At 41.6% G+C, this 22,388-nt stretch overlaps 1 protein-coding gene across 1 annotated transcript; it reads left to right on the top strand.

The window, feature by feature from the left end:
• The first annotated feature begins 8,070 nt into the window (after positions 1-8,070).
• Positions 8,071-20,877, top strand: LOC134083402 (carcinoembryonic antigen-related cell adhesion molecule 5-like). Its single transcript, XM_062539730.1, has 7 exons — positions 8,071-8,382; positions 9,716-9,982; positions 15,574-15,846; positions 17,069-17,335; positions 18,265-18,293; positions 20,373-20,510; positions 20,770-20,877. The coding sequence occupies exons 1-7, from the start codon at positions 8,349-8,351 to the stop codon at positions 20,875-20,877; spliced, it is 1,116 nt and encodes a 371-aa protein (XP_062395714.1). The 5' UTR covers positions 8,071-8,348.
• The last annotated feature ends 1,511 nt before the right edge of the window (positions 20,878-22,388 follow it).

Here is a 22,388-nt window from a genome sequence, read left to right as displayed (position 1 = left end):
CTACCAAAAACAAACAAAAAGTAGCACCAATATTGCACAATCAAAGAACAGCGTGAATAACTTACTCTGCCTCACAACAGGAGAGTCTTTCCCCTACCACACACACAATGGGAACTGAGTGAATAACTTACTCTGCCTCACAACAGGAGAGTCTTTCCCCTACCACACACACAATGGGAACTGAGCTACCCCATTAAATAGTCCCAGCTATTAGTCTAAATTGGCCTGTTTGGGGATGATTGAGGCACACCATTGAACCAGGGAAGTATACAACATATTAACTAATACTATATATCCTAATTCAACATAATAAGGATATAGAAAATAGCAGAAAAGAATACAATGAATAAGACATATGTCTGTTATAAACACATGCAGTACATAGCCAAAAGGCATATAGAAACAATACAGCGCAAAATAATGTCCTGAACACCCCTGGGGTGCGTTTCCCGAAAGCATCGTAAGCCTACGATGATCGTAAAGTCCCTCTTACGACCGTCTTAAGATTTGCCGACTGTTTCCCGAAACCATCGTAAGTTAAGAGCATCGTGAAAACACTCGTAGATCTACGAGTGTTCCAGAGTTCTCGTTGCTGACTAAGAGCGCCTCAGTGGAGTCACCAGCAGGATATGCAGGGGGATTACAACTAAGATAATGCTCCAACTTACGTTACCATTCTTTATTGTATTTACTTGTGATGATTCAGATTTTCGCATGCAAAATAGCATTCATTCAGTGGACACAATGATGTTATCAAAACCGGACAAAAATAGCCTACAAACAAGTTAGGAAACGAGACGTCGCCAGAAAAGTTTGCAATTATCTTTTTGTGTAGCCTAGCCTTTTATTTTTTATTTTTTATTAGGCTTATGAGGTAAAAACAGAGAACGGAATATGTGGCTATAGTCTGTGCTGCGTCAAAATCTAAGCCTAGGCTATGTTATTTAAGCCTACACATTTCCTCATTTTCTTATCAACCTCTTTATTCAAACGTGACACCTCGAAACATTATTGTACAGCACACCGTGCTCTCACAAGTAGGTTAGCAAAGAACTGGCATGAACGATGTACTGTAGGAGTAAGCTAGCCGAAGCTTAATATGTTACATATCCTATCTAACAAACATAAAAACGGGGCAACAATCTAATGTTAAATAATAAAAAGTATGTATGCCTGTGTGTGGTATATGGCCTAGGCTACTTGGAATGCTTACATGCAGATGTCAAAGGTTTTCTATTCTCGTATTGATGTGAATTAAAGGGTCACTGCACCCTAAAATAGGTTTTTTGAGCTGTTGATTGATTGAAAATACTCATAAGTGGTGAACTGTACTATTACCAGGGTTAATATTGACAAAAATCGTGTTTCTCGACAAAAGTAACATTTCGTCTGATTTTGTATTGGAGATATTGCTCTCTCGCGCATACTACCGTTTGAAAACATGCCATGGCATGTTGGTCCAAAATACTATTGGAATGCTGACGTTGTCCTGCACTTCTAGTCCGACACTACGTCACTGGGTCGTTACAAATTAGGACTGAAACGCCCCAACACCTGCTGCCCTGATTAGCCTACCTGTGATAAGCCATGTCCGCAGCACTCATTTCCAGATTGACACGAAATCACCATGGTTGATTGGTTGCAGCAGTGCTGCACTCTCTCTCCAAATTTCAGAACGTCTCGCCCATTTTGAAAGCTGTTTTCAGAAATGTGAAGTGGGTGGAGTTATGGGGTGAAGTGACTCTTTAATGTATAGATCCGAAGTTCAGACGGTAGGCTTAGCTGTGACGTGCAGTCACCTGACATCACCATCAATCAAATTAGGGGATATTTCAGAACTTTTCTCGTGGACAGCTCCCCTTAAGAGCATCGTAAGATCAGTGCACGCGCGTTCACGCTACGAGCATGTTCGGGAAACAGTCGGCAAATCCTAACGATCGATCTTAAGATGAATCGTAGAAAACCCTCGTAAGAGTGTCTATCCATCGTTATCGGGAAACGCACCCCTGTAGCGTAATGCCCTGCTCCCTACCCCTGCAGAATAGACATAATGGCCTGTCCCGGTGAAGCACCCGATTTGGTTCCCCCCCCAGTTCGTGTTTCCCCTATAGGTCTTTCTGCAGAAGCTCTAGTCGGCTACCGTAGCTGAAAACCGGAAAACGCAATTCAGTACTAAGAATACGTACGGTAACCTAGCCACAACGCAAGAACTTTAGTATAGTGGCGTAAAGGAAACACGAACTGGGGGGGAACCAAATCGGGTACTTCACCGGCGCGGAGCGCGCTTCCGCAATGGGACAGTGTCACCAGGAAGTGTTGTGAGTAGATGTATGCGTTAACCAGATTATAGGCAAAATACTGGCGATACAGCATGGCAAATGGAAGATAAGTTAGTGGGTACCACACTACGTAATTGTTATTGATAAGAATGAAGTTGATAATGACATTGTAATGAGTGAATGAATGAGCGAAATCGCGGCAAACCAAACAATCGGTTTGCAGCGTGAATGAACGCCAAACCGGCGGCAAACTCCCGACACCACTGTTGGCCAACATCAACACCCGCTACACATCCCTTGACTAACGTATAGTCCACAGAACATGCAACAACAGTTTAAAGTACACACAACACATTTTACAATTAACAAGGGACACCGTGGGGGAGTGTGTGCGTGTGTGTGTGTGCGAACGCATGAGTCTCTCTCTCTCTCGCTGGCGCTTGCGGAGCAACGCAAATGCAACGGTGAGAACGGTAAAGTTCAGTTTCTCACAGATCCATTTCGCAAAAATCGGATTTCATGTGACCTGTCACTGTTCAGACACTGAATGGGCTAAAAATCAGATTTTGGTTGGCAGTCTGAACGCAGCCTTTGTAGGCGAACTGCAGAGGTCTATGGGCTCAGATAGGCTAGGTATTTGGGATTGGGACAGCACATCACAAGATTGTTGAAGATTGATGTGTTGAAAATCCAACGTTGATTCAGTGTAAAATAGAGGGGACACTTTCAATATCACTTCAACATCATGCTTCAATGTAGTTTCTAAGGTTTTTTCAATAATGAATATTTGTGTTTCTGATGGGGTTATTTTACATTTGACATGTGAAACCACAGTCTATTCTTGTAAAATAAATGGCATTTCCAAAAATAATTCATTACAGACAAAATCTGTAAAAAAAACCCCACATGCTTATATTTTTTACATGCTTCCAGCACGCACCCAACATATTTAAAGAGAGAGCTTCCATTAGAATTAGACGGATGTGCACAAACACTTTCGATTTCAATAGTGAAACGAGGGAAATGTAACAGTTCAGTCAGAGAGGGTATCTATCTTCCTGGCTCAACAAGGCCCTGGAGAAAGTTCTGAACACCGAAACCATTTATAAGAGAGAGAAGTGTGGCTCCATAAACTGTACTACCACATACACATAGCTTGCAAATCAAAGAATCCATATGAAAACATTGCCATATACTCAACAGTCAAGCTCTGTTCCCTTATTCTCCCATTACTGAGCAAGATACATTAGAGATTTTCTAGTAAGGGCGGATAGTCGGATAGCATACAATAGCAGAGAAGGACGCCTAAAGGGATATTCCGCCATTTTTGAAAATAAGCTCATTTTCTACCTCCCCTCAAGCAAAACAATCGATATTTACCTTTTCCAGGTTCATCCAGCCATTCTGTGAGTCTGGCGATACAACTTTTAGCTTTAGCCTAGCATAGATCATTGAATCGGATTAGACCATTAGCTTCTCGCCTGCTAGCATCATGCTTAAAAGTGACTAAGATTTCTGGTAATTTTCCCATTTAAAATGTGTCTTTTCTCAAGTTAGAAAGTGAAATAAGACCAACTGAAAATGAAATCTGGCATTTTTCTAGGCTGATTTGACATGGAACTACACTCTCATAATCAGGGCTGCCAAGTTTCAGAAAATGGCAAGCGTGAGAGTTCGTCCACCGACCTTAGGACAGGCAAAGATCCTTAAGGCGTAGCAAGATACGTCGTCGTAGTTCATGTCTATGGGCGCAAAACGGGGATCACTTCCTCTGCATAAAGAGGCGCGTCATTGCGTGTCAGACGTATGCATGGGTTTCATCAAGTCCCTTTCCACAGGTGTACAAAATCAAGCACTCGATTATCAATGCTTGATGATGTTCCATAATAATCTTGCTGCTCTTTCAAGCCCTCTACATTTATTAGTTCTAATATAAGTAACACACACAAAGCATACATTTCAAGGAATTGAATAAAAACATCAATGGAATAATGGAAATATGTCGCTGCTCTCATTAAGTTACCCCAGCGCCATCTGATCGTCGTTAGCATAAATCAGGATTTGGTTCAGCTGGCTGGCTAATGTGTTGTCAAGGTAGAGCGTACGTAGCAACCAGCCAATAAGCAGAATAAACAAGAGGGGCACACCTGATATAAAGTCGATTTTCTCCAGACGGGAATGCTCAAAAATGCTAAAAAGGTACCTGAAGTGGTCAGAAGGGGTTGAGGGTCATGAAACCGTGCCCAAAATTCACATTCCTAACTCTAGAGAATGGAGATTTTAGCATATAGTTGAAATTCTGATCTATGTCCATAGACTTCAATGGAACAGTTGCTGCCTCTGCTCTGCATAAAGGGGGATTTTGACCCCCCCTCTTGCGATTCGGGTTCCAGGAAGTGGCTTCTCATGAAGTATCTTGCTCCGCCCTTAATTATCTTTGGGACAGGTTGACTGTCACACTCAAAAGCGTGACATTTGGCAGCTCCGATTAGAGTCGATTTTTCAAGTGTGAACTTATTAAGAAAGAGGCAAATAAATGTTACACAGCTCTGCAACAAGAATAGGACAATGATAGACTTAGCAGCCTGAACGTTAACTTGGAAAATCCAAGGGGGCAGCGAACGTTCTGAGAGTGTAGACAGTATGGCGGCCGCCATGCTAACGAGAAGACCGTGGCTAGCTGGCCATTCCATTGAATCCTATGGGGCGTAAGCGCCACTTTGACATCAAATTACGTTAGAGCTGAAGCGTTTTAAGCCTTTATATGAAAATTTTCTATTGTCGGGGTACATACTACATTGTGAAATTGACATAATAATCTCGTAACTGTCTTATCGGCTGAGTAATTAACGTTTTTCGAAAGTCAATGCTAAAGTGTTAAAGGCGCATGCGTCCAGCGAGAGTAAAGCGTCGCCATAGGTCAGACTACGTGCCTACGTCACATGTACGACACCTGAGCCTGCGCAGGAGACCTATGACGAAATAAGAAGACCTAAAAAAACCGTTGAAATTTGCTTCCTCGGTCTCTGCTGCCGTCTACGTGATAGCGCTGTCCATATCTTTTACTGTCTATGGGAAAATCAAGGAGAAACAGCGAATCAAGTGTGAACAAAAACTAGCAAGGAGAACGTTTTAAATCTAGGCTAATTGTCGGAGTCGGCGCTGTTGTGTTTGAAAGACAAGTTAGAGGCGCCAAGACCCGCCTTACGTTGCTTCTGATTGGCAGTGTTGTGCACGTTCACACTCTTCAGTAACTAGTTAGAAGTTCAGTTCACACTTGTGCAAAGTGAACTGTTCACGTTCATAGTTCACCATTTTTAATTTTGAACTAGTTCAAATTCAGTTCATTTGAATAAAATCTGTTTCTTACGGAATATAGGCTACAGCCACCTGTTGTTCTCATCTAATTGAGAATGTCCGTAAATTGGGCTTTATTTCGCTGGGCAGATAACTTTCTTTTAGGTCTATGGCAGATACCGACGCCTAATTTATTAATTTAATAATAAATGCGTCAGCTGTGCATGCCTGACAGCGGAAGAGTGTAGTTTTTACACCGGGAGTATGGAGGAGGCTGCCTTGCTGCATTACCTGCAGCGATGGAAGTGTTCAGTGACATGTAGAGCTCTTTGTACACGCAATGCATCCCTCTATCATCACTGACAAGTGCAGAATCTTTCCGCGATTGCATTCACATAGCAGCGGTTCTGTGTACAATGCATCATGCTTAACGTGATCATGGGTAGCCTAATGTAAGGTAGTGCAAAGCTGTAGTTTAGGAGTGGCACCCGCGGGCAGTGAGTGTGACAACGACATGCTGTTTCTAAATTGCCAGCAGATAGTGTCACTCGACTTCTCAGGACAAAATAAATTCCGTAACGTTTAATTGGACATCAACAGTGACGTTCGTCGTTCATTTCATATAATCTGAGCGAATTCACGTTCAAATTCATTATTTACAAATGTGTTGCGTTCAGTTCAGCGTTCACAGAAAAATGAACGCGTTCTTTTGAACTCGTTCATGCACAACACTGCTGATTGGTTTATATTGCGTGATGCCTGCCTTCAGTGGTTGGTGAGATTTAGGCACAAAGGACTGATGGATTGGTTATTGCTGTCAGTCAATCAGAGCTCGAACTACGGCAAGGCAATGACCAAAGTTTATCATAATGAAAATATATATATATATAGCGCACTAAATGGGGAAATATTTTGCGTGAGAAATGTCAAGTATGGCGTGTGGTGTGAGAATGGGTCAAATTGCGTGACTGTCAAGCTCAAAGCGTGAGACTTGGCAGCCCTGCTCATAATAATCAAGGGAAGTTGCAAACGTACCATGGGCGCAGTGATATCTGAAAATAGTCCCCATAGGCAACAAGCAGTAAGTACTGTAGTGTGTGATATCACTGCGCCCATGGTACGTTTGCTACTTCCCTTGTTATTACGCTAGATGAGATTGTAGTTCCATGTCAAATCAGCCTAGTCGAGTGCTAGAGAGACAAGGCTACACACCTTCCCAGTACCCTCTCCAGCCGTCAAAATCACATGCAATGGAACAGCCTAGTGAGTGTGGAAGTGCACGTCAATTGTGCACGGTTACGGCTACGCGCTTAATTAGAACCGTGGAAATTGTGCTGCTTTTACAGGAGTTCCGACAACTGCGGCTGTACTTTCCTCTTATAAACTTTTTGGAGTAGCCTACAGTATTTCCACATTCGACTTGGTCTTCACATATCACAATCCGTAGTTTATAATTATGTTAGTATCAATGTAAAGTTACCGGTAATTGGCAACAGCAACGGTAATGTTACACTTCTACAAAGTTCGTATTGGACGAAGTTCTGAGATAAATTAATAACAAGACTATCACAACTTGTTCATGCACATTGACCTATGCATTTATGATGAATATGCACAATAACTTGATATAAATGCCTGAGCAAATATACGATGGCATTAACAAAACACTTGATAAATCATATTTAGCCTACATTAACACGCACTGCTTCTTTGACTTTGCATCTACTTTCCATCTCCCCCTCTCTCTTTTTTTTTAAAACCGCACCGTCAGAAAATTTGTAATTGTTCATACGCAAAGGATTGTGGGTTATTTCTTCACTCCGAGGATCCATCGATGCATCCTCCAAAATTCTCCGAAATTCTCAGAACAAAGGACTCAGTACTTGCTAGAATTTGAAAGCATCCTTGACTTTGGAACAGTGCTTGACGAGATTTGATGACGTAACGTCCTTGAAAAAGTGGCTTGGAAGGAGCAATCCTTGACTTTGAGAAGCACCCTATAAGTCCAAAAACCCAGAACCCTAACCCCAAACCGTGACAGATATTAGGTATCTTTGTTGTGATTGGATGTATGTCTACCTATACAGGGACCACACACACAGGGTTGAGTGGTTCACTAACACTCTTGGTGATTGGTGCAGGAACCTATAAGAGACGTGAGCGCCGGGTGAAGAATTTAAACACTGATGATGGGCTAGGCTCGAAACGTTTGTCATTTTTTGTTTGTTATGGCCTGTATTGCTCTTTCGGCACTTAGGAATAGAGTTGTGTATACATTTAAGCCCCTGAGTGCGGTTTCTACTTTTCCACTGCCAGTTCTGTTGTTCCTGAATACATGTAGAAATTCTGCACATAACTGCTGCTAATTTGAGACATATAGGCCTAATATGAATGTGAAAATAGGAAGTTATGACTTTATGAAATTAACAGTGGTCTTGTATGTGTTTCCTAATATCTTAAAATTAATTGATTAGTTGTGTAGAGAAGCCATGATTTCAGTTATCTATAGGCTACTGTATTTAACTTCCAGAGAAAATCTCCAATGTGAGAGCAGAAGCCGATCAGAATAAACTGGTGGAGTTCAACAATTCTGTCACTCTCACATGTTCCGCATCTGGAACCTCTCCCTCATTCCGATGGTTTAACAGGAGTACTGTTATCACAGGAAGTGACACCGTTCTGCTAGACAAGAGCAGCCTCACTATATTGAATGTGACTAGACATGATGATGGACCATTCCAGTGTGAAGCATCGAATAGTATCAGTGACCATATGAGCTCTAATCAAGTCAATCTGACAATTTACTGTAAGTGCAGAATTCATTGAAAAATATGTACATTTACATCTTATAGCCTATAATACATTTATTGATCAGTTATTGATGTTTCTTGTTATATGCAAAAATACATGTTGGCCCACACACTTTGCTTTTCACTGAGACTTTTCATAATATTAGTGCATGAATGACTAACATTTGAAGATAAAGCAAACAGTACAGACAACTCATAGGAAAGCAAAATGAATGTTTCTCTATTGTATTTTGAGATCTGAAGTTGTTCTGTTCTTCTTCTCATTTTATTCTTATTGCTCTTTATTTCTCCTTCGATAGGTTTATGAAAAATGTGACATCTCAGTAGAGCTTATTTATTCATTGTGAGACAAGGAAAATACATTTTTGAGACAACTGCATAAAAATACCACAAACAGCTCAAACTCTTGAGATTGAATGTTGTTAAGTTTAAAGGCAGAGACTAATTTGTTAATACTTGATTTAACTTTATCCATCACAGAATTTGGTTGTGGTAATGGTTATTCCTGTTGTTTAGTTGTACAGGTGATTTTGTAAATGCTGCTTTAGTGTGGGCATGTCAGTAATACTTTCTTCCAAAAGGTTATTTTAGTAGGAGCAATTACAGTTAATCAGTATTCACTTCAGCAGCAGGAAAGCATTCTGTGAAGCTCAGATTTAAGGTAAATCAGTATCAATCACATGGTTGGTTCAGTTCGGATCACTACATCAAATCAGGCTTATTGGCCACGAATACTTGCGCATACAGGAATTTGGTCTCTGCATTTATCCCATCCGTGAATTAGTGAACACACACAGCACACAGTGAACACACAGTGAGGTGAAGCACACACTAACCCGGAGCAGTGCGCTGCCTTAATACAGCGGCGCTCGGGGAACAGTGAGGGGTTAAGTGCCTTGCTCAAGGGCACTTCAGCCGTGGACTGGTCGGGGATCGAACCGGCAACCCTCAGCTTAAAGCCCTAACCATAGGCCGCGGCTGTGTGAGTTAGCAAGACAGTCATGAAGGCTGTGACATAATAAATCCCAAGAGCTAATTACTATGGATACGATTACATAGGCAACATAAGAAAGAGTTGGAGTAAAGAATGAGACACATTGTTTCAGCAGTTTGGGGATGTGCAGCAGAGGAGTACACAAAGATAAAGGCAAAGTTGTATAGTCGGTAAAGCTATAAAAGCTACACGTATAGGCCTATAACCATCAAAGGACTCTGCATTTTGCAATTGGACCAAAGATCCCTCCCAGTAAACACTGAAGTGTGGGCCACAGTAAAGATACAATATCAGAATGATAATGTATGTAATGTACTATCATAATGTAATTACAGCTGGGCCAGATAGTGCTGTAATTACAGTGCCATCTGGAGCCCTAAACTACAGTTCAGGCTCTGACATCACCCTGTCCTGCTCCTCTGAGTCCAACCCTGCTGCCCAGTTCCAGTGGGCTCTGAACGGAACCCTGCTGGATAGAGAGGAATCAGAACTCAGACTGGAGAACGTTCAGACCAATCAGAGTGGTGCCTACAGCTGCTGGGCACATAATATTAAAACTTTGAGGTATAAAACATCTTTACCACAAAGCATCACTGTGATAGGTAAGCCCACGGAAGTCTCATACAACTGGCATCTTTTTAAAGAGAGATAAGGAATGATGTTTGAAGGATTTGAAATATCTCACATTATTAATTAGATATTGCATAATATCTCATACCTCTGTCCATTTTACTTTGAATCATTGCATCTAAGGGTAGTGGTAACGTCACAGATTCACAATCAGTTGACCGGGGGTATGGTAGGAGATATGGCTTGGAGGAGGTTGGTTGGAAGTCGATCCATTGGGCATAAAGACAGACATGTTAGGAGTTCAGACACCTCACTGTCAATGAGAGGAGTTAACGAAGGAAATGTTATAACCAAAGAAATTGAAGATGTGCAGTAGGAGTGCGGTATGTGGTGTTTCTTGTTATGCTCCTAGCTGGGGGAGACTGAGGGCTGTATCTTGGCTTAAATACATTTAGGCTAGTCCACATTCAGGGTGGTTTTGTTATCAAACATTGGGCACTTGGCACAAAAATGTTGTTCTATAATGTTTCAAATAATGTTTGAATGACTGAATAAAAATCTTAAGGCTATTCTGCAGAGAAGTTGTTAGGGACTGCTTGCTAAGGGCTACTCAAATCTCATGACAGTGCATCTTCTGATGTGCTTTGTGCCTTTTGCTATAGACCAGGTTTTTCTTGATCAGTGGCATGATGATTTTTAGGAGAGGGGGGGGGGGTAATTTTAATGTAAGATAGCAATGAGCTTTGTGTCGTGATAAGAATAAGCTTCGCAATGCGTTTCTGATCATCAAGATAGAGCCCAGAGAGTGACACATTTCATAGCTTGCCCCTTTAACTGGAGGAGTTGTGAATGCATGCTTTAGAGAATTGACTTCTACAGCAAATGAAGCACAGATGTCGGCTATGGAGTTGGTAGCTGTGGATCTTATCATTGTAAAAAGTCTTCTTTGCAGCAGTGGAGCTGGATGATAATCAGTTTCGTAGTCACAACAACCCATCTATCTTTAGGCCAGGTGCAGGACCAAATATCTTCAGTCAAACATGTCCACCACACCTAAAGAAGACCCTGTTGGGATAAAACATAGCAACTTTTTAATTACAAATGTGTGAGCTACTGCAGTGTGCAGACATTCTCTCTTTTGCTTTTGCCTATAGTACACTTACAGGACTTCAGGACTGAGATTTGGCGATTACTGTTCTTCAAAAAAAAAAAAAATGGTGTCAGGTTTACAACACTCTTTACCGAGTCACGGTAAAATGTAATTTTTGCTACAAAGCTTATTTATTGCGTGGGTGCTTGAGTTTCCGTAGGAATCTGCTGTCTTAGTTTGTATAGAAATCCGTGGGCGGCTGGTCATCAACATTTTTGGTGTATAATCCCGTCGACCGACGCCCAAACGGGCAAGCACCTAACCCCCCACCCCTGGAAAGTAAAGCCATTCAGCCTACCATTTTTCTTTCCCTAACCTTTTTTTAGAGGATACCACTTCTTCCTGTACTACATTCTGATGTATCCTCTCTCTACTGTTCTTCCCTACAGGCAGTTACAATTAGGGTTAAATCACTACAAAATATGAAAATACATAAGTTGTTGTAAAGATTTTACATAGAGGTTATTTACAAGGTACTGTAAATTCATATCTCAATATTCATGCCAGATCGGTGAAAGTCGGTGAAAACCAAGCATTTTTCAGAAAAATAAAAGCATCATAATACAAAATAGTTATTGATGAGTACTCACCGCCAGTCATCACCATTAACATAAAGTCACCAATCAATAAATAAAATCAAAGATTTAACTGCAGCTCTGCTTCAACAATACCCTGCTGAAAAAACAGCCTGACCAGCTAAAGGTGGTTTGTTGGTTGACCAGCTTGTTAACCAGCTTATTTGGCCACCCTGTAGCGATGGTTAACCAGCTAAACCAGCAAAACTCTCGCGAAAACATACCTTCTTATGATGGTAATTCAGCTGGTTTTGATTGTCGTACCACCTTAAGCTGGTCATTTTAGTTGGTGTTGCTGGTCTACATTGCTGGTTTTTACTGGCCACGCCAGTTTATGTATATTCTAGAAAACCAGCTTGACCATCTTTGTCAAGCTTGACAGACTGGTCACCAGCATGACCATCTTAAACCAGTTGTATCCCAAACGACAGGCTGGTCACACCAGCACGACCAGCTTCCTCAGATGGTCACGCCAGCATGTCTAGCTGGTGGCCTAACCAGCTACACCAGCAAAGACCAGCAATAGCTGGAAGAAAACCAGCAAAGACCAGCTAAAACCAGCTAAAACCAGCTACCAGCCTAAGCTGGTTTCTTGCTGTTTTTTTCAGCAGGGTAAATATATGCAGCAGCTGGTGGAAGGTGAGCATTTTATACAGATTATAGCCTGCTACACTGTATGTTACAACTCCATGCCTCAAAATATTGTAAACAAGGAAGCATAGTTGGGTATCTTATCATAGTCTACTGGTTGGACTGTTCAGTTTCCCCATATGTGTTTAAGTTTCAAGGTAGGCTGATACTTTTTCCCCTTGGGACAGGTCCTTGAATCTTGAATTTGGAAAACTTTGGTATTGAGATGATTAGTCAACTTGAATGCAAGAGTTTTAATTACAGGTAGCCTATACAGCATGCTGATGATGCTAACCGGATTTAACAATAATTTAGCTAGTCGTCTTGTATGCGTCATTGCTTTCACGATTGTGAATGTTTTATTTGGATTAAATGTGCATGTCGAGGGGCGGGTGGCCTTTAGGCGCGTCGTTCAGCCTTACTTCACGGTTCTTCCTCACATTCTACAATTGAAATGTCTCCTTACCGTAGCACAGCGTTTCTCAAACTGCGCTGAGACATGCCAGTGGGGCGCGAGCTGACATGAGAAACTGGAGATTTTTTTTAATCTATAGCCTATGCCTTCCTTTATTGATAATTACGAGCATGCACCTCCATCTCACAAAACACACACAAACAAGGTCGGCATAATATAGACTCTTGTATCATTGACCAGATGGAAATGTTTGTCTGTCCTGGAACCATAGTCTGAAAAAAATGATTGACGTCGGCATTTTAATTGCAGCGGAAACAAAAAAAACGTTCATGTTCGAGACGAGCGCAGTGAAATTGAAGGATATCTTGGCGATCTGTCCAAGGACACAATTGCTGTTCTGCGATCTCGAAGAACAACTGCTTGACAAACGCAAACACTCATGTTTTGACTAGGGTGACCACACGTCCCGGTTTTCCTGGGACAGTCCCGATTTTGAGTGGCGTGTCCCGAGTCCCGACAAAAGCCCGATTTTATTAAAAGTGGTTTTAATATGGCCCGATCACTACCTACAGCAAGCCCATGTAGAAACTAGCATAAAACGTCCGACTTATGATTTGTGTGTGTGGAATCGTGTGGAAAAAAATTCACCTGTTGCATGTTGACGTTACATTTGATCATGCATAAAGTGTCCCGGTTTTAGTTCAGAGAATTCTGGTCACACTAGTTTTGACTTGCAAGTGGACAAAGCCACTGACAGTAACAAAGGTGGTTTAGTTATTGCTTATGTCTGCTTTGTAAACTTGACAGCGAGCGAAGATATTCTATTCTGCGAGTAGGCCTATGTCAAAAGTAGGGCCACTGCTGATGAGCTATTCAACATTCTCAACAATTAGTCTACCTGGCAGAACATGACATCAAATGGGACAACTGTGAGGGACTTTGCTCGGATGGCGCACAGACGATAGCAGGTAAAAGAAATGGTCTGCAGGCCGTAATAAAGAGGGTAGCGCCTGATGCGCAACGGACGGACTGTTTCATTCATAGGGTAGCGCACACGTCAAGGCCTGACCTGAATAAGATTTTGAGCGAGGTTGTGAGAGTGGTGAACCTTCATTTATAACACAGTGGTAGCCTATAGTTGGCCTTATTTCTTTATTTTTGGAAATCAGCTTTTTTTGAAACAAGGATTGACACCTTGTCAATGACTAATAACTGACGTTATTGGTCATTGATCTATAGATTTTTATTTTCTCTATTTTTGAACGGATATTTATCTGTAGCCAAACGTTATTTGTTACTGATGTATATTTAGCAACTGACATTATGCCAATAAACTTGACAATTTTGAGCTTGACCTACTTTCTTAGAGTGATGATGGACAGGTGGGGCTCGAGAAAGCCCCCTTGATCAAAGTGGGGAATGAAAGAAAAAGTTTGAGAACCACTGCCATAGCATCAACGAGCTGTGTAATTTTCACAGGAGGTTTTGGTCTGCCCTCTGCTTTCACTCGTAATTTGTTCTTATGAATATGACTGAAAATAATCCTGTAAAATGCAGTCAACGATATTCCTCCCATCCTCCCATCAGGGTGCATCTTGCAGCTGCTAGGTGGTCGGAACGATAAGCTATCTATCCCTCCTAGCAAGCTACCCTCCTAGCTTGTAAGGGCTCTTGCTACACAAATATATATTAGGAAACAAAAAGATATTCACTAACTATAAATAACAAAATCTGTCTTATGAAATGACTTTTATGTTGTTATGCTGATTATGAAGCTCTAGTAAGTCAGTTAACGATAGCTGCCTAATGAAGGCGTTGATTGGCCATTGGCCGTTGAGTGTTATTATGTATTACCTATCGGTCACTGCTTCACGGGTGGGACTTATCTGCCATAAGGATTCATTGAAACGGGAAAGTGGTGCTGTTGTCACTCCCAGAATTGATTTCAGGAAAACAGCTCGTCTTAGTGACTGTCTTTCTGTTTCAAAACAGTGAAAATGGGATTATTGTATTACCGTATTGTTATTTTTTTTTGTTTGTTTGTTTTTTGGTGAAGCACTGCTTCACCTGTAGTCTGGAGCCTCCTCTGATATAAATGAACATAGGGGACGTGAAGTAGGCCTAGTTGGTTTCATTTTAGCACTTGCTCGCAGCTCACCAGCTTTGAGGGTCGCACGCGCGGGGGGGCAGGGAGAGGGGGAGGAGGAAGAGGAGTAAAGCCCAACGCCCACCAGAAACGGTGTTCAGCGGCGTTCAGCGGTCTGGGCTTGCCGCGCAGGATTTTAGAATAGTTTTCTATCTCTGTGCGGCTGCTGCGCGGCAGACGTTTCCAGTGGGCGATGCTCCATTGAAAACAATGGAATTCGAAGTTTTTTCGTGGCGCGGCGCGCCGCGTACACTTCTGGTGGGCGATGGCCTTAAGACCGTTAGATTGATGAAAGAGCTGTGAAATTATGGTAGCGGGTTAAGAATATAATTGGCTGGAGTTTTTCGAGCCCTGCCCGTTCCACAGGTGATTGACGTGTTTAATTTCCAGTTCAATTCTCAGTGGCTGTAAGTGGGTTAGGAATAGGATTTCAAGTGATTTTGCAAAAATGGCCAAAAAAGCGAATTCCATACCTTTAATTCTGTCATCTTAGTTCTGTTGTTCCTGAATACATGTAGAAATTATGCACATACAGTAACTGCTACTATTTGAGACATAATGTGAATGTTAAAATAGGAAGTTATGACTTTCTGAAATTAACAGTGGTCTGGAATGTGTTTACTAAGATCTTATAATTATTGATTGTGTTGAGAAGCCATGATTTCATCGATATGCTAAGAGTTATTCATACTGTATTTAATCTCCAGAGAAAATCTCCAATGTGAGAGCAGAAGCCGATCAGAATGAGCTGGTGGAATTCAACAATTCTGTCACTCTCACATGCTCCGCCTCTGGAACCTTCCCCTCATTTCAATGGTTTAACAGGAGTACTGTTATCACAGGAAGTGACACCGTTCTGCTAGACAAGAGCAGCCTCACTATATTGAATGTGACTAGATATGATAATGGACCATTCAATTGTGAAGCATCGAATCATATCAATGTCGATATGAGCTCTGATGTCAATCTGACAATTTACTGTAAGTGCAGAATTCATTGAAAATTATGTACATTTACATCTTATATAATATATTTATTGATCAATTATTGATGTTTTTGTTATATGCAAAAATACATGTTGGCTCACACACTTTGCTTTTTACTGAGAGTTTTCGTAATGAATGTGCATTAATGACTAACAGTTGAAGATAATGCAAACAGTATACAGACAACCCGCAGGAAGGCTAAATTAAATCAAACTACTCTTAAACCCCTCTTACAAGAAATAGGGAGCTATAAAAGTAGGCTACTTTGGTATTTTGAGACCTGAAGTTGAATTAATATTCTGTTTCTTCTCATTTTATTCGTATTGCTATATTTCTCCTTCGATAGGTTTAGGAGAAATGTGACATCTCAGTAAGAACTTATTTATCAATTGTGAAACAAGAAAAAATTGAGACAGCTGATATAAAAAGACCACAAATGGGTGCAAAGGCAGAGACTAATTTGTTAGTGCTTTCATAATGTCACTTCATCCATCACAAAATGTGATTGTGGTACTAGTGATTCCTCATTGCTCAAACATTGCTTATTCTGTCTTTTCTTGTGGCTTATGTTCTCCTAGTGATAGTTGTTTAGTTGTACAGGTGATTTTGTAAATGCTGCTTTACTGGGCATGTCAGTAGCCTAATATTCTTTCTTCCAAAAAGTAATTTCACAATTACAGTTCATCAGCATTCACTTCAGCATCAGGGAAGCATTCTGTGAAGCTCAGATTTAGTGTAAATCATTATCACATGGTTGGTTCAGTTTGAATCACTACATACAGAATGTACATCTGTCATCAACAAAGCCATCAAAGCAGCATGCTATGGTCAGCATATAGCCATGCCTGTTTTTGGCTTATTATGAGCATAGTGGATAAGTTAGCAAGACAGAAGGTTGTGACATAATAAATCCCACGAGCTAATTACTATGGGTACCTATAGGCAATATAAGTTGGAGTAGGTCAAAGAATGAGACACCATGTGTCAGCAGTTTGGGGATGTGCAGCAGAGGATACAGCTACCACAAAGATAAAGGCAAAGTTTTATACTCGGTAAAGCTATTAAGAACACAATATAGGCCTTTAACCATCAAAGGCCTCTGCATTTTGCAATTGGACCAAAGATCCCTCCCAGTAAACACTGAAGTGTGGGCCACAGTAAAGATACAATATCAGAATGATAATGTATGTAATGTACTATCATAATGTAATTACAGCTGGGCCAGATAGTGCTGTAATTACAGTGCCATCTGGAGCCCTGAACTACAGTTCAGGCTCTGACATCACCCTGTCCTGCTCCTCTGAGTCCAACCCTGCTGCCCAGTTCCAATGGGCTCTGAACGGAACCCTGCTGGGCAGAGAGGGACCAGAACTCACACTGGAGAATGTTCAGACCAGTCAGAGCGGTGCCTATAGCTGCTGGGCACATAATATTAAAACCCTGAGGTTTAAAACATCTTTACCACAAAGCATCACTGTGATAGGTAAGCCCACGAAAGAGTCATACAACTGGCATCTTTTTAAAGAGAGACAAGGACTGATGTTTGAAGGATTTGAAATATCTCACAATATTAATTCAATATTGCATAATATCTCATACCTCTGTCCATTTTACCTTGAATCATTGCATCTACTGTAAGGGTGATGCAATGATTGCAATGATGATGTTGTCCGGGGTTCAATTGCTGTTATTATTGTGAGTCTTGCAAATCGTGAAATTTGGATAACAAGTGTTTGTTAAATAGCAGTGAACTTCACCTTTAATTCAATCTCAATCTGTCAGAGCTGAGAAGCAACATTCATTTGATAGATATAGGGACATTTGCATTTTTACATACAGTATACAGCTCTTTTGAAGACAATTATGGCGCACGTCACCTAAAAAAGCTTGCAATTAGTTTTATGAAGTGTGATTCATTCACACCAACTCATTCCTTGGCTTAACTGCTCATGCATTGACACACATTTTGTCTTCACAGAAAAAATCCAGCCTGACCCTCCCATTGGCCTCACCCCTGGAGCTATAGCCGGAATAGTAATAGGAGTCATTATCATACTTGCAGCTGTATCTGGAGTTACCTTCTATTTTGTCAAGAAAAAAGGGTGAGCTCACTTTACGATGGACTTGCAGTCTAATCACCTCCTCTAAGAAACTGACATTAAGACTTATTCCATCTTATTACTGGCACGTCGTGGCAGATCAGTACTACAGTAGCTCAGTATTTGTACATAAAAGCTTTCTGAAAGTGTGCACGCCAGATGGGTTAATTTCAAGGAGCAGATTTAGCAGGAGTCAGCTGTCACAGAGCTGTGGAGTGTGTAGAACCTCGCCTTCAAAGACACTCAAATGTGCTAGAGCACAGTAATTGTGTAAATGAACACTGACTAAGGCAATATTTTTTATTCTCCATAGGAAAATGGGTGCTCCAAAACCTCATCAAGGTAAGAAAAGAAAAGTTGTGTCTGTTTTGTGTGTGTATGAGACACCATTCATCATGCATTACATCCTTTCCTGATTTAAAACCATCAGAGACTATGGTACAGTATATGTCACTGTTTTATTTGATTGATTGATATCCCTCTCTCACACAGCACGTGCCAATAATGGCTCAGTGGTGAGTCCAAACTACATTCCTTATCCACATTCTTCTGTAATGATCTTTGGCTGCATGCTTCAGATATACAGTAATAACTCTTGTGTTATCAGTGCAATGAGCTAGGTTCCCGTTAGTCTCCTCTTCCTGTTTCATCACACCACTTTGGTCGACAGGAACTTCCCCACACAGGTCAAAGCAGTTCCAGGCAGGGGTAATTCTGTAGGTCAATAGCATATAACCGTAAGCATAAAAGGACTTTACACCATAAAGTGCACATACAGATTACCTAATGATGGTAGGTCTGTGAAGCACAGTTGATTGAGAAATGTTAGAAATTAGTTTAGTCCATCCTCATGAACTGGAAAACAAAAGAAAAAAATCACATCTCTATTTTGGAAAAATCTGTTGTTAGACCATATATCATTTGAAATATCACAATATTCATCTGAAACTCACCCGCAGGAAAGCATCTCCATCTGGTCATCATTGTCTAAGTTCTTACAGCTACAGTATAACTTCACTGGCACTCTTTGTCTGAGACCCTGATCCGATGAGCACCCAACACACACACACACACACACACACACACACACACACACGCGCGCGCGCGCGCACACACGCGCACACACACACACACACACACACACACACACACATTCAACCCCACCCTGTCCAGTGCTGTAACATACACATAAGGAGTGGAAATGGAGATCAACTACCTAATGCCCCCACCCGCTCCCATCCCCTGCCCCCACTTCCTCTCCAAGCCTGACCTTACACCTAATCGCGCTGTCGGGTCCGAGTGGCTCCTGTGCCGCCTGCTCTCCTCGGGCCCTTGGCCGCCCGGGGGCCACCTGGGTCCGCTCTGCATGACACACCTCGCTTTTTAATGCATCACATGCTAGATGTTCACAATTCCAACCCTCACCCACAAGAACACGTCCAGAGTAAGGCCAGGTGAGGTGCACCGTATAGGGCCTGAAGAGGCCCTATGTGGGCGCACGACACCTGTTTTATTGCACCACATTCTAGACAACAGTACACACCACAAAGCCAGGATGAGGAAGATGCACGAGGGGAACCTGTAATAAGATTCCCCTGGGGCTTGGGGGCTTATGTGGGTCAGGGATGACGTGCCCTCTGGCATCTCCTCCCCCGTCCTCGGATGCCATGGACCCCCCCCCCCCTCCGGGTCTGTTCTCTCTGGGGCCCGGAGTGGCCAGGAGATCCTCATCTTCATATCCTCATCTGCATCTACATCTCGTTCCTTGGCACTAAGCTTTACTATCCCCTCATCACCCTCCCAGCAACAGCCCCCCCCCCCCCCCCTCCACCAAAACCATGCTACCCATATGTGTACCCCTCAGCCAGAACAGCCTATACAATCAAACATGCGCATACCCACACACACACACACACACACACACACACACACACTACCATACACACACAAACTAGCTACATGCATACATCATTTCAGTACCCCCTTCCCCTCCCCTTATGTGTCTTACATGTTTTATGTCTGTATAATTACTATTATTTTTCTCTATAATTGTTATGTATCCACACTAAGGTTGGTGAATAAAAAAAATAAAAATAAAAAACTGACAAGCTGCACTGTAGGTGAAAACAAACAGGGGAAAAAAAAGAAATTAGTTTAGTCCAGAATTAGCACAGTAGCTGAAGAATCAGTTTCTAATTACTTAACCATAATATCTAAAGATGTAACATTATAGTGTTCAATCACTTTTGTCCCTGTTAACATTTGAATGCACATATAAGTTTGCAGATGCCACTGCGAGGGTGCATATTGAGTCCCATATCTCCTTGGAATCACTGAGCATCCTTATACTGTCAATTTAATATACAATATAAATCATAGCATATTTACAAGCTCCTTTGTTTCAAATGTACTTGTCTTCAGGAGTTGAACTATGCAGACATCAGCCACTTTCAGAGAAAAACTGTGAAGACGGTTGATCAGGGAAATGGTGGAAATGGAGAGACGCTTTACTCAGGAGTCAGACTCCCCAGCTCTCCAGCTGGTCCCAACTCAGGCCAGGTGTGTGATGTGTGTCCTCCCTGGTTATTACGTTTGTAGAACATTACATTACTTTTGAAAATGTTTGAAGGCCATCTTTATAGTCAGTGTGAGTGTGTGTGTGTGTGTGTGTGTGTGTGTGTGTGTGTGTGTGTGTGTGCGTGCGTGTGCGCGTTTGTGTGTGTGTGAGCGAATCAGTAAGTGATAGATTTATGTACATTCAAATAATACAAATAGATTTTTAGTGATTTCAAATTTTTTGTCATGCTTGTTTTTCCAGGGACCTACTTATGCAGATCTCAATTTTCCGAGAAACGCAGTTGGTATGAGGGCAAACAGTGGAAATGCTGGAGATCAGAACACAGTGTATGCTCAAGTCAGGCCCTAAGGCCAGGTCAGTGGCGAAGTGCAGTATATAAGTGCTTAAACTGTTAGTTTATTTTACAGACGCTTTCATCCAAAGTGACTTACAGAGACCTACTGTATCTGTCCCAGAGACACAGTGTACCTGGTGCATCTGAGGGTGAAGTGCCTTACTCAGAGGCACAGCAGTAGCAGGCAGGAACGTGTATATGAGTGCATGTGGCAACTAACCCTCCTAGCGCAATAGTGGCCTGATCTCTATGTTGGCTGCCTATACTGTAATCTGTTAGGCTCAGACATAGAGATCAAGGTTGCCACAAGAGAGGTTTCTATCTGGGCTGCCTACAATGGCATTGAAATTACATAAATACTTCATATACAGTAAATGTCACTTAATCAATTTCACTGAAACTGCTAGATCAAATTGGGTTATCACAGCAGAATCAGTTTCGTAAACCTAGACATTTAATTAATGTGCAACCGCTGTACATGATAAAATTAAGTAAATCCAGCAATTCTTTTTTTCATTGCAGCTTTAAAGAGCTATGCAGGTTTGGTGATTTCTTCGCTGTCTTCTCATTATATGCTTGCAGGTTTCTCTGCAGAGCTTCCCCAACAGCTTTAGAGTGTACATTTTAACAACACTCCTCAATTGGTCAGTGTGTCTTATCATGAAACTGATCGTGAGGCTGCGAGACCCCTTCCCCCCCAATTTTTTTTTTAAAAATGACATATAACCATTCCAATGACTCCGAAGCTGTTCAGTTAAAGAGACCCCGTGCAACTTTTTCATAGTCATAAAATTGCTTAGAAATCGTTGTTTTGCTTGACTGACCAGTTTTATCGAAAACAGTCATATTTCCTCCCGCCCCCTGTGTCCCTATCCGCTATTGCAACCTTGCAGTTTGTGCAGGAGGCGATCGCTCCTTGTTTACATCTGGAAGTCTGAGACGCGTAAGGAACAAGAAGAACAGCGCTTGCAATTTATTTATATATATACAGCCTATTATGTATAAATATACACGCTAAAGCTGTAGGGGAAGCTCTGCAGAGAAATATGCAAGCATAAAACGAGCGAAAACTAAAAGCGAATCCGAAACCGGAGATGAAATCGCCAATCCTGTATAGTTTCTCTTTAAGGTAAATTAAGATTCAAAGACATGCATAGTCCCCCTTTAAATATGCCTACAAAATTAGATCTTGAACTACCCCAGAGAGAGAAGCTACTGTTCAAGTAGCTGAACTGATAAAGCAAGTTGATAACAACACCCAATGCCATGGGGTCGATATCTAGGGCCTGCATAGTGTTTCAAGTAGTTTTGAATGAAAACATCCACTAAATGTAAATGTCCAACAAATCCTGTGGTCTAAAGGAGACCACAGTGGCCACAAATTACTGATAGATGGAAAACCATGACCATTATGGGCAATAACTGATGATTATGTGCTGCACTAAGGTGATGAGATTACAAGCTCTATACTGTATACTGTATGTGTGTGTCATCGGTGTGCTTACCTGTCTTTGACCAGATGTTG

The sequence above is a fragment of the Sardina pilchardus genome, chromosome 6, assembly GCF_963854185.1.
Source record: "Sardina pilchardus chromosome 6, fSarPil1.1, whole genome shotgun sequence".
Lineage (NCBI taxonomy): Eukaryota > Metazoa > Chordata > Actinopteri > Clupeiformes > Clupeidae > Sardina > Sardina pilchardus.
The sequence above is the reverse complement of the archived record's forward strand: the minus strand, read 5'-3'. Positions and strand labels throughout refer to the sequence as shown.

Bases quoted from the DNA above. Each gene is read 5' to 3' on its own strand.
- LOC134083402 (XM_062539730.1), top strand. From the start codon at position 8,349: ATGAGCTCTAATCAAGTCAATCTGACAATTTACT. The intron at 9,983-15,573 runs GTAAGCCCACGG...TTTAATCTCCAG, and splicing joins ACAAAGCATCACTGTGATAG to AGAAAATCTCCAATGTGAGA. The intron at 20,511-20,769 runs GTGTGTGATGTG...TTGTTTTTCCAG, and splicing joins CTGGTCCCAACTCAGGCCAG to GGACCTACTTATGCAGATCT.